General features: G+C 35.7%; 1 protein-coding gene across 1 annotated transcript; it reads right to left on the bottom strand.

Annotated features, from left to right (window-relative positions):
• Positions 1–441: 441 nt before the first annotated feature.
• LOC108474828 (phospholipase A1-IIdelta) lies at positions 442–2,276 on the bottom strand. Its single transcript, XM_017776852.2, has one exon. It carries the CDS (start codon positions 1,963–1,965, stop codon positions 709–711), a length of 1,257 nt encoding a protein of 418 aa, XP_017632341.1. The 5' UTR covers positions 1,966–2,276; the 3' UTR covers positions 442–708.
• Positions 2,277–13,823: the final 11,547 nt, after the last annotated feature.

The following is a 13,823-nucleotide window of genomic DNA, read 5'->3' as shown; positions in this document are numbered from 1 at the left end:
CTTTCTCAGCATGTTTTTTATAATGTTTAAATCATTTTTATTTAATCTTGTTTTACTCTTGCAAGTTTTTTAATTATTTTAATTTTAAGGATTAATATTTGATATATTAACAATATACTTATTTTTTTATGCCATAAGTAATTTTAAGAAATTATTGCCATGTGTTTTTCTTTTTAAATATTTGTTTTCTAATATTTCATATAATACACTTGTCAACCAATCACTCTATTTGCTTGTTTTTTTGATGAATTTGTTTGTGGAGTTTTTAAACCTAGCACATTTAAAAAAATAAAATCAAACCTAACCTCTTACCTATAATATAATACTCTTATCACTAGTTCAAGAAATTGTTGGCAAAACTTAATCAAATAATAATATTTTATTAATTTAATCTTATTACCTAATTCACTTTCAATATATAAATTTATAGGATAACTTAAGTATCAAATATAAATTCTATTATTTTATACCCAAAAAAAAGCAGCAACTTATTCGACAGATTACTAAATTTAGCATCAGACAGATACATTTTATACTGGATGATAGCACTTGATCTCATGTATTTGCAGCAATCACCATCCCTAATCTCCTTCGAGTAGACCAAGACATACAAGTAACATGCAAAGTTAACAAAATAGAACATAACGAAAGGAAGAAAAATAGACCAAATAAAGGTATTCGTAGCCAAAGACGGTAATCCAAATGCATTTAAGCTTCAGGTGTAGGCAAGTCTTCATCGGTTGCTGGAACCATTACCCACTCCCCATCTTCATTTCTCACAAGCCCTTTGTTCTTCTCCACCCACCATGAACCCGGCACCAAGCACTCATCTTTTAGAAACGCACAAGACTTGTTCACCAAAGCCAAACTTCTCTTCACTTTCAGCTCAAACTCTCCTTCCTGTCCATTCCACCCTGCTACAATGTGCAATATTGCCTGTAAATTATGCCAATCACTGGGATTCTTTGAGTCCTTCAAGCTTGGAGACTTCCTGGTATCGATTACCAGTTCAGTCCCCGTATAAACGTACCCCAACAACACGCTAGGGTAGTGAGGAATGACATCAATTATGTTCTTTGTATGCAGAACTGTAAGATTTGGATACCTTTTCATCCTGTCATTAAAGGCCTTATTCCCCACTTGTGGACAACCGAAAGCAAAAGCTGCCACAGGAATATTGTCCACTAAACCATTCTCAACTACATCAAAAGCACTTAAAACCGCTAAACTAGCCCCCAAACTATGCCCAGTGAACACTATGCTTAGATTTTCATTTTTATATCTCTCTTTCAACTCTTTTATCTTACCCAAAAGTTGCTCCCTTGCACTTAATTTTGTAAAAGGCGATTTGGGATCATCAGAAATGTAAATCGTCAGCCAACCAAGCATCACTTTCGGCTTCTCATTTTCATTATCACTGTCACTGTCACTGTCACTGCTACTATCACCCATTTCCTTGTTGCTACTTCCGTCGACTCGCAAAAGGGGCTCTATGGGCTCAAGCTTTGCGTCAAGAACATTAACCCACTCGTAGTCTCTGGTAGTTCCTCGCCACACTACGTAGATATCGCGGCGACCCAGAGCTTTCGATGTTTCATCGGACGTCGTGGCGATGTAGCCAATCCAGTTTGTTTCGCGGTCCCAGGACTCCCTTGACCTGGAGTGGAGCAAAAAGGCTTGAGGGAGAGTGACGTGAGCAGTGGCATAGAGAAACGATTCTACTTTGTAATCGGAGGCAGATTCCAGCATTACTTTGTCGAAGAAAGAGGACTTGCCATAGCGGCTTGAACCGCAGAACTTGGAATTTTGGTCGTTGTTGAAGGCGTCATATGTGGCCTGGCAGAAGTCACCGCAGCGGAGGATGAGTTTGCGAAGTGAGAAGTGAAGAGGATCCAGCAGCGAGTCCCAGTTTTTGCTACCAAGCAGTTCCTGCCATGACGGTTCTGCTTCTTGATTTGCGGCCATGAGCAGCTGACTGCCACCGATGGATAGGCGACCAAGAAAGGAATTCTGTGGCCCTGGTCGTTTTATCTTTTGATCGGAAGGGGAAAGATAGGTACTATTTTATGAGATAGAAAAGCCATATTCCGGATGACAATATGGCGCTCCCATGACCCACTATTATCGCTGCCAAAACAGAGCAGGACAAATTAGACCTAGAAAGCACGTTTATTCCGTGCTCAACGATTGGAGCCCGATGTTTGAATTCTAGAATATAAATAAAAAAGAAAAAAAAAATCTAAACTCGAGCTCAAAATTATTCCATCTCAAGGCCAATCTTAGCACGAACTCTTAATAATGCAAGCTTTATAACAATTCAAGTATGAGCCCAAGATAAATTTTATCCAAAATTCAAAAAGTTCAAATTTATAATTAAATATACATTAATAAATGATTGTTGATATTGTGTACAACAAGGGAGGAGTTTAAAGGAGTGAGTGACTCTTGAGGAGGTTGTTTCACTCAATCGGAGCGGAGAGACAAAGGTTATGAAGAGTGGTAATAAAAATAGCATAAAGGTTTATGGTTAAAAGAGTGTTGACAGGGTGTAGACTTAGTATTCTTGAAGAGTCGATCATTTCTTCGTTGTAAGAGTGTTGACAGGGTGTAGACTTAGTATTCTTGAAGAGTCGATCATTTCTTCGTTGTACTTTAAGGTATTTATGTTGGATTGTCGGTATGGCGCAATGGAAAAAAATTCCGACGATCATCAGCCATGGATCCATGTACAAGGAATGAATTGGGTTGAAATAATGATCGAAATTATACCTTTTGAAACTAAAAAAGCAACTACTAGTAATAATAACGTCTCGACCTCTATGTAATCCATCCAGTCAAAGAACGAACAACAAAAACTCTCTTAACTTTTCAAAGAGAATTTTTAATAATGGCTGCTAGACCTTTTGATTTATTTTTTTTTTAACCCTAACATACTAAGGGATTATATTCCTTTTATTTTCTTTGATATCATAAATCAAGAAAAAAAGATTATTCCTTATTATTAGAGAAATAAATGGAAATTGAGAAAAAATATATATGCTTTCCTAAAGAATATCCATTTTCATGTCTTTTATATTTTGATGAAATTAATTATTATAATTTTTATATTAATAATTTGGTAAACTATATATAATTAATATTTTATATGAATCAAATTCATATATTAATTTTATCTATATTCTCTATTTGTGTACAATAAGTTTGTACATATAACATGTTCAATATTTAACTATCAAATTAATTCAATTCAATAATTAATTCAATTCATGTGACAACTAAATACAATATCAAATGTATTTAGATTCTGTTCGTTTCTACTATAGGGTGTGACATTGAGGCTCTTGTAACGCTAGTAGTAATACTAGAACGTTTCTAATATTACAAACAATGAGTGGCACTAGCAATGCATTATTGCTACCCAAAGTATAAGAAGTCGAAATTCGACATAACCTCTCTGTGATAATTTTTCATGTATTATATCCTTTTATCCTTAATATCTAGATTGGACACAAGTCATGGAATAGTTATACTTGTATAGTCCAAAATCATATTTCTTGATATTCTGAGTAGGCTACAATAAACAAATAAGTGTGATATCTCATATCAACTTATTTGAGCCTGACCATGCATTTCTAATCTCACTCCATCAAGAGGCTTAAGATATTGCTTCCATTATGTAGGAGGAACAAATCCTATCTTGATCAAGCATATCCCACTACATAGATTGTGGTATACCCAACATCAGTTTTTATAGTATAACCTGTTATGGTAGACATTTGAGTGTGTCAAAATATACGACTCAAGATGATGAGACAATGATAATCTCAAGTCTGAGGATTATATATATAGTTATCACTATGAGTAATGTTGTGACTATTAAATAATAATCCAAGAAACATAATCATAGCGGGTCATTCCAGTATGTTGTTCTCTAACACATACTCATGTATCAATTTTGACATCCCTCTGTCAATGACAATACTTTGTCATCAATCAACTACACATTAGCCTCAATGCATTATCATTGTCCAAGCCTACAATAATACTTGACTAAGAACCTTTTAAGAATAATCATATTATTCTCAAGACTTTATTATTAATCAGTTTATCTATACACATAGAAAAAGAAACTGAAATAACAATGACAATGCCTTATATTAACAAATAAGGTAAAACAAGTATATGATTACAATCATCTTATGATTGCTCTTTGGGCATACTCTAGCAATTTAAAGGTAGGGGTCTCGTATAAGATGGTGCTAACGTGTTGGACTTTCATCTAACCTTCATTACGAAATGCGTGGGAGGGATGTCTTTGACGGGATGAGGATGTCTGTAACAGAAAAAATTTTATCGTTTATTCTGATTTTGCTAGGATAAAATAGTTGGGCCCATGTGATGTTTGGTGACCAATGGCTTCATGTTCCTAATGACAATTAGGACATCCATTGCTCAAATAGTTATTCCGAAAGGGTGAGCTTGTAAGTGATCTTCCAACTTGCCACTAGTGGTAGACTTACTATTTAGATATCTTCTTCGCTTGCCATATCTTAATGTGGATAGGGGTATAACAATATCCCCATTCAAAATCAAGAGGAGGGATATAAAGTGGCCTTTCTCGAGACACTTTGATCTAGTAAATTCCTCTTTTCCAGGTTGTTCCAGATAGTGACTTTATTCTATGATGAAACATTATATCAAAACATTTGAGATTCTACCATAAATTTATTTTGAGGATTATGTTTTTGGGGAGTCGTGATAATGATGAACAACAATCTTTTGGCAGGTGGTGAATTGCTATTGGATGTCATTTTGTTTTCGAAACGATACATTTTAAGAGATAACTATATATATTCTTTGGGTTTTCTTCTCTGATATTACTTTGCCTCATTTTCTTTTTGAAATTTCTGTAATTGTTATTTCACTAGTCTTTTTTTGAATGATTTATGCATTTTTTGAGTTCTTTCATTTTGATTCATTTGGCAATTCTTATTTTTGTTGTTATCAGAGTTATTTTCACCATTTTGTCAAAATAATTGCTACAAAATAGTTAGGGAAGAAAAAAATCTAGCAAAACTTAGGGAAGAGGTGGTGGTCATATTGGTCATGCTCCTCTAAGAGAGGTAGTAGAGAGTCAGAATATGATGTTGACAAAGTTTGACTGATCTACTGCCAGGAGGTTCGAGAGAGGAAGTGACGAACCTACTGTCAGCCTTAGTTATCCATGTTCTATGACTCATCAGGAGATGAAGAACTTAAAATTATGTTTCGGTTCACTCGAGAATCACCATAAGTACGAATTTAGTATCCCGAAGGGGTCGCATCACATTAGCAAAATGTAACATCCTGATTTTGGGCCTAGTCGGAATAGTAGTTTCAGGACCACAAATCTGAGGTCATAAAAAATTATTTTAATATCCTTTTGAGGTCTACGGTATGATAATATGATTGTGTAAAAGTTTTGTTAAGAAATTCTACCGTTTGAATGCTTAATTTGTGAAAAATGACCAAATCGCGTAAAATGCGAAAGTTCTGTTCCATTAGCTAAAGGTGTAACATAGCTATAGAACTGAAAATTTGAGGTCCTTAATGAGTAATTAGGCCATTATATATGTGTATGGCTGTACATGAAGTGTAATAAATGAAAAGTCAAAAGTTGGGTATGGGTTGGTATTTGATGACAAAAGTAAAAACTAATAAAAAAATCAAATGGTCATCTTCTTCTCCATCTTTTTCCACCAAAATTTTAAGGAGAAAAACCCCATGGAAGCTTGAAATTTTCAGCACAATAAACCCTCTACATGTAAGTCATTTTGGTGATAGTTTTTTATGTTTTTGATTTTTTTGAGATCCTTGAAGCATAATATAGCTATTTCTACCATTATTTTGAGATAGGGTTTATGTTCAAAAATTTACCCATGTGTATCATGCATGTATTTCAATCATTAATGGAGGAATATGGAAGTTTGGTGGTATATGAACATCTGTTTCTAAGCAATTTTCGTGAAAACACCTAAAAGGACTTGTTTGTAAAACATGTAAAAATAGGTGTTAAAAATGTGATTTGATGAAAAATGTGGGATTTTATAAGAGGGAATATGAATCGGCTATGCTTGGGTAACAAAGAAATTGGCCGTATTTCATTTTATGAGTCTAGGGGCTAACTTGTAATTATGTGAAAGTTTAAGGGTAAAACTATAATTTTGCCAAAAAATGATTTATGGGCTGTTTTGAATAATGTGGTAATTAAGCAAGTGAAATTTTCTATTATAGTTCAAGAAAAACGAAGCCCAGGTCTAGACCGGGGAAAGAGTAAGATCTTGGACTAAATCGAATTAGTTGTCCATATTTTGTACCGAGGTAAGTTTATGTGTAATTGGTATAGCATCCTATTATGTATTTACCATTTAATGTTGCATGAATTGTATATTTATCTTTGTGAGTATTATTGATATCGTCTGATAAAGAAATAAGGTGATAAAAGCCTGTTGAACCTTAGGAATACTTAAGGTACAAATATCACGACATTTGGGTTGATAAAATCCCGTATAAGGCCATATATGGGATATGCCATCGGCATCGGTATGTGTTATCATGTAAGACCATATCTAGGTTATGGCGTTGATATGGGATCCAATGTAAGACTATGTCTGAGACATGGCATTGGCATCAACATATGAGATCTCATGTAAGACCATGTCTGGGACATGGCATTGGCATCAAGTGGTGATCCCATGTAAGACCATATCTGAGATATGGCGTTGGCATCTTATTATGTGAACGGGGTTTCCCGAGTATTCGTTAGTATTCCAAATGGTTCAATGGGCAGTCCGATGATGTGCCAGAGAAATAACGATGTATGATCATGTTGAAAGGGTACAGGTATGTACGCCAAGCTCGTAGTATTGGGAATATGAAATGATAAAAATTCGGTAAGAGAAGAATAAAGAAATTATGATATTGAGTTCTATTGAATATTATGTAAATTGAATGAGGTAGGGTATGACTATAATGATTGTTGAGAATAAGATGAGTCAAGTCATGTTATGTATGTGTATGGAAATGCATATTCTTATTCCTTATTAATTACATGCAAGCTTACTAAGCTTTATGCTTACCCCCTCTCTTTTCTATTGTCTTATAGTATCGCCAAGCTAGCTCAGGGATCAAAGAAAGTCGGGGGCTCGTTCACACTATCGATTGGATTATTTGGGTATAATTAACTCAACATTTTGAGTATGGCATGTATAGGGACCTAGTCTTTTTATTATATGTCATATTGGTCTAGCCAAATGTGTTGGCTTATAATGATAGTTGATTCATTTTGTGTATGGCCATGAGATATGGCTCATAATGATTATTGGGTTGTAAACCTATTCATCTATGTATGTGTCAATTCCATTATGATATGACCTATGGTTATTGATGATTGAATGTTGATGAATGTCATGTGTGTGTATAAGATGGTGTGAAAATGCATGCATGCAAGTCTAAAAAAAAAAATTGCTTATTTGTATATGTGTGTTTGAACAAATAAGGGTGGCATTTGGCTTGGAAAATAGCCTTAAAGTGGCCTATACAGGTAGACACACGGGCGTGTGTCTAAACCATGTGTGCCCCATAGGCGTGTGATCCGACCATGTGTCCCTTGTACCCCTATTAATACAAAACATAATGCTCAGTAGTAAACACACGGGCAAAGACACGACTGTGTGTCTTGGCCGTATGAGAGACATGGCTTCAGAACATGAGCGTGTGCCCAAGCCATGTAAAGTCTGCACCTGATTTTGGAATTTAATTCGCCACATAGTCTAAGGACACGGGGGTGTGCCTTGGCTGTGTGACCACATTTTGTGCATGACGTCATAATCGGAGAGTTACACGGGCGTGTCCCAAGCCACACGGGCGTGTGAAATCCACACAGCCTAACCACACGGGTGTGTGGCCCTTTATAATGTGAAAAATTTTCTAAGTGTTGTAAAAGCTCCGAAAGTCCTCGGTTTAGTTCCAAACCACCACCAACGTACGTTTTGGGCCTCGTGGGCCCATATAAGGAACGAAATGCTTGTTAATAAATGGTTTTAATTTAGGTAAAATTTTATGGCCCAATTTTGTATGTTTGCTCACGTTTAAGTCCAGTAATGCCTCGTATCCTATTCCGGTGTCGGGCACGGGTAAAGGGTGTTACACAAAGTGTTTGGACCAGACGCTATTAGTAGGAGGCCAACATTTACCTTCTGTTGTTTCTTCTAGAAACGGGTTTTATGCTTCCTCTTGTAGATTGCATTTAAGACGTATTGTATGACTTCATCGTACCACCGGGATAGCTGACAAGCCTTTCTTGATGGCTACTTGTTGGATTTTTCATAATGTTTCACAAGAGAGGTATATATCCTTTCGATTAGATGTTATTGTATATTTATTTTCTATGGGAATAAAATGAAGATAGGCTTCCTAGATTATTTAAGTTTGCCCTTCGAACAGAACCTATTTTATGATGAGATAATGACCATGAATGTTAACTATAGGAAATACATCTTGTAAAGTTGAAATTTGGTAAGAGATTTAACTACACAGCTTTCTACTAGGAAATTCTATTACCACCCACATTTACATGACATTTTTGGAGATTCTTGCCAATTCAAGATGATAAACCAAAAAGGGATATTAGTGGTCCTTCTTGAAATTACTTTTAAGGGTGTCTTCAAATCTTGTCTTGGGGAAAGAGGTGTTAGCGGGAACACAACTCAAAACATAGTGGATGGCTTCGAGAATGATAGGACTATACCCTTAACATCATATGCATTTCCTTTTCACATCAAATTGAGGTAGCCAAGTGCCTGCAGAGGGTGGCCTCAGAACCCATTTGCTATATTATTAAAATTTTCCATCTACCCAATCACAACTGGGCATTACATTTGGATACTTATCAAATTATTCCTCAAATTTATGATGATCGTCATCTAGGTGTCCTAGAATTTACCAATGATTATGGTGATGAATCTAGTAACAACTTTTCAGATAATTCTCTCTACCGTCATTGTGTGCTTTTTGAGGTTAACTTTTTTTATTGATGGTATTGTGTAGGTAATGCCATTTTGGCTGGCTTAAAAAGGCCTAGAGAAGATGCTAGAGACTTTGAGAGAAAACTATTGAAAAACATGTCATCCCAGAAGGAACTTCTTGCAAGGTCTGAAGGAATAACTATCTATGACTTCACGAGTCTTGACCATCCCTTCTTGCATTTGACTACTTTTAGTGAGGCTTTGCTTAAGGCTACTCCTACCAAATCTTTATCGTACGCTTCAACACAGACAATGGGATCTGTTATTAGTACTCTTGCTAGTATAGGTCACACACCTTTAGGAGACATGTCACAAAGCAAGAGGGAATAATGGTAGAGAGAGAAGGAAGATTTTGTCACACGGATTCATGAGCGAGATAGTAGGATTTGTCAGCTGGAGGCACACCTTAATGTTGTCAATGGTAGGTTAGAAAGGCGGACTCTATCTTGAGGTTTGAGAAAGTTTCTCCAAATAAGAGAAAGTTGAGGAAAGTTCTGCATAGCGCAGTGATCGTGAGGTTTGAGTCTAAAAGGTGAGAATTTAATGAACTAGTATGCTTCTTAATCTTTTTGTACTCGTAAATTTGAGAAAAAGAGAAGTTGGGTGTAACACCCCTCACTCGTATTCAACACCAAAATAGGGTTACGAAGCGTTACCGAATTTATTTCGCAAATAACCATACATTTCACATACATTTTCAAAATCCAAATAAACATCATTCAAAATCAGTCACATTGTCCCTAATACGAGCCTACGAGCCCCAAAACATGCTTTAAAAGTGGTTTGGGACTAAACCGATAACTTGGAAAACTTTTAAAAAACTTAAGAGATTTTTCAAAATACAGGGGACACACGCCCGTGTGGCCTAACCGTGTCTCACACGGCCAAAGACACACCTGTGTCATAGGCCGTGTGGACATTCGAAATAGGATCACATGGCCGTTTCCCATGTAACACCCCTAACCCGTATCTGTCACCAGAATAGGGTTACGAGGCATTACCTATCAAATCACAACATACAACATGCATTTCTCATCCAAGAATCCATTAATACATAAACATCAATCAAACATAGTCACATTGTCCCTTATAAGACTCTACAAGACCTTAAAACATGCCTGGAAGAGGTTCGGGATTAAACCGATAACATTTGAAAATTTTGGGAAACTTATAAAATTTTCATGCATACAAGGATCACACGCCCGTGTGAACAGGCCGTGTGCCTCACACGGCCACCAGATACACCCGTGTCACAAGCCGTGTGGAAGCAGGACATACATACTGACTTGCATCACACGGCCAGAGACACGCCCGTGTGCCTTGGCCGTGTGAAATTTGAAGGGTATACTAACTTGGGTCACACGGCCAGCTACACGCCCATGTGCTAGCCCGTGTGTCACACACGGCCAATAGACACGCCCTTGTGTCTAAGCCGTGTAACTCACTGACTTGTTTAATTAAGTTTCAGTAGATACACAGTCGAGTCACACGCCCGTGTATTCAACTGTGTGGGGAGCAAATAGGCTTGGTTTAAGCCACATTTCTTACCCTCCTCAAGAAAACCAAAACCACATCATTTCAATACATTTATAGGCAACCAAAACATGCTATTTCATATACAATTCTTGCTATTTAAAATCCATCCATTTAACTACTCAAATCATACTAATTAATCGTTACAACATCCATGACAAACATGCCAAAACAAAAGGCCATTTATATACATCATATTTCATTTACCAAACTCATAAAATAAGCCAACCCAAATGGCCAAATACACACCAACATTTACATCATTTATGAGCCAAATCTCATGGCTAATATCATATATCAAAACACATCATCATATTACTAGCCTATACATGCCATATACCATATTTACAAAGCACCAAAAATACCAACAAGTTGATCGATAGTGTGACAGTGTTCCTGATGATCCCGAGTCTGAGCTAGCTTCGATTATCTATAAAACAGGGAACGAACACACAAAGTAAGCTTTAAAAGCTTAGTAAGTCATATAAAAATAAAATTACCACATGAATCAATATCATTTCCATCCATAGGCAAACTATGAGTAAGCACATATAAGCTCATAAACCTTTCTCAATGTATACATATTCAATATCATAAGTGAATTCATCAAATATTTCCCTTTTCAATACTTGTATGAATCTCATACGTATCTGAGTCACTTAACTCATTCACACATTTTTCCTCTACTTGACTTTGGCCGTTAAACCTTTTGGAATAAGGATACTCGGAAATCACATATAGCCTGTACAATGCCATATCCCAAATATGGTCGTACATGTTATCACATATCGATACCGATAGCCCAGCTATGGTCTTACACGAAATCAAATAACGATGCCAATGTCCCAGAAATGGTCTTACATGTAATCACGTAATGATGCCAATGTCCCAGACATGGTCTTACACATAATCACATCTCGTTAATCCTAATGTCATGACATTCGTATCCTATACTATTCCTAAGGTTCGTACGAGACTTTCAGATATTGTAACCCTGTCGACTCTTACTTGTATTCGATCATTCAACATTCATAGCATTTCAATGACAATTAAACATATGTAATTCAATTTAAAGACATTTATTTGCATATGAACTTACCTTGTATTCGGGATAAACGGGCTAGATCGACTATTCGATAACCTTTGATTTTCCCCGATCTAAATCTGATATCTTTCGTTCTTGATCTATATACATTCAAAATTAAATCATTTATTCATCAAATCATTCAATTCAGTCCAAAACACATATTTGGGCATTTTTACACTTTAGCCCCTAAAGTTCCACCTTTTTACAATTTAGTCCTTATTTCACAAATACACAAAATTCATGAAATTTCATTAAACCTAAGCCTAGCCGAATTTTATATAGGTCCCTAGTAGCCCAATACTTTCATTTATTTCATATTTCAACCCCTCAATTTACATTTTTCACAATTAAACCCCTAATAGGCATTTTTACTCAAAATCACTTAACAAAACTTGTATAACTATCAACAAATATTCATTTTTCATCATAAAACATTCAAAATCTCAAGCATTCATTAAAAAATTCCAAATTAAGGCATGGGCTAGCTAGAATACAAAGCAATGATCTTAAAAAACGTAAAAATCATCAACAACCGAGCTAAAACCATACCTTAATTAAACCAAGAATATGCCGAACCCTAGATGGACATGGAAGCTTTTTTTTCTCTTAACATTCGGCTATAGATGAAGAAATAAAGATAACTATAATTTTTTTATTTATTTTAGTTGAATAACCAAATTACCATATTAACCTTAGTATTAAAACATTAAAATCATCATATTAATGTCCATCTTTGTCCACTCATAAATAAAATGGTATAATTACCATTTAAGGCCATCATAATTAAAAGCCAAGGCCAATTGGCATCTTTAACAAGTAGAATGCAACTTTTGCATTTTACACGATTAAGTCATTTTTCTCTAATTGAGCTATTAAACGATAAAATTAGCTCACGAAATTTTTACACATTCATACATCATGCTGTAAACACCAAAAATAATTTTAAAATAATTTTAAAACCTCATATTTGTGGTTTCAAAACCACTATTCCGATTTAGCTAAAACTAGGCTGTTACAACTCTCCCCCCTTAAGGATTTTCATCCCCGAAAATCTTACCAGTGAATAGGTTCAGGTATTGATTTCTCATAGCATCCATAGGTTCCCACATAGCTTCTTCAACCCCATGTCGATGCCTTAATACTTTGACTAATGCAATTTTCTTATTTCCTAGCTCTTTGATCTCACGAGATAAAATTCAAATCGGTTCTTCACTGTACGATAAAATCTGGCTGAATTTCAACTTTGGTTGGGGAAATAACATGTGAAGGGTCGGATCGATATCGTCTAAGCATCGACACATGAAATATTTTATGTAATTTCTCTAACTCAGACAGTAAAGATAATCGATAAGAAACTGGCCTGATTCGCTTAATAATCTCATACGGTCCGATGAATCGTGGACTCAATTTCCCTTTTCAACAAAACCGTAATATCTTTTTCCACGGCGACACTTTCAAGAATACTTTATCCTTGATCTGAAACTTAATATCTTTTCGTTTCAAGTCTACATATGATTTCTATCGATCCGAAGATGCTTTCAGACTATCGTGAATTACCTTCACTTTTTCTTCAATTTCTCTGATCAAATCAACCCCATGAATCTTACTTTCGCTGAGCTCACTCCAATACAACGACATTCGACATTTACGACCGTATAAAGCTTCGTATTGTGCCACCTTTATACTTGATTGAAAGCTATTATTGTAAGTAAATTCAATTAGATGTAAATATTTCTCCCAGCTACCCCCAAATTTGAGAATACAACAATGCAACATATCCTCAAGTATCTGAATAACTTACTCAGATTGACCATCCGTCTACGGGTGAAATATGGTACTAAAATGTAACTTTGTGCCCAATGCCTCTTGCAGCTTCTTCCAAAATCACGATGTAAACCTCGGATCACTATCCGAAACAATAGATAGTGGCACTCCATGTAATCAAACAATCTCTAAAATATACAACTCAGCCAATTTATCAAGTGAAAAATCTGTACGTACAGGAATGAAATGAGCGGATTTCGTTAATCTGTCAACGACAACCCAAATTGAATATTTATTTCTATGAGATAGGGGCAAACCCGAAACAAAATCCATAGTTACTCTGTCCTATTTCCACTCAAGAATCATGATAGGCT

The sequence above is a fragment of the Gossypium arboreum genome, chromosome 10 (assembly GCF_025698485.1).
Source record: "Gossypium arboreum isolate Shixiya-1 chromosome 10, ASM2569848v2, whole genome shotgun sequence".
Taxonomy (NCBI): domain Eukaryota; kingdom Viridiplantae; phylum Streptophyta; class Magnoliopsida; order Malvales; family Malvaceae; genus Gossypium; species Gossypium arboreum.
This window is presented reverse-complemented; position numbering and strand designations above follow the sequence as displayed.

Excerpts from the sequence above, each read along its gene's own strand:
- LOC108474828 (XM_017776852.2), bottom strand. The coding sequence starts at position 1,965 with ATGGCCGCAAATCAAGAAGCAGAACCGTCATGGCAGGAACTGCTTGGT.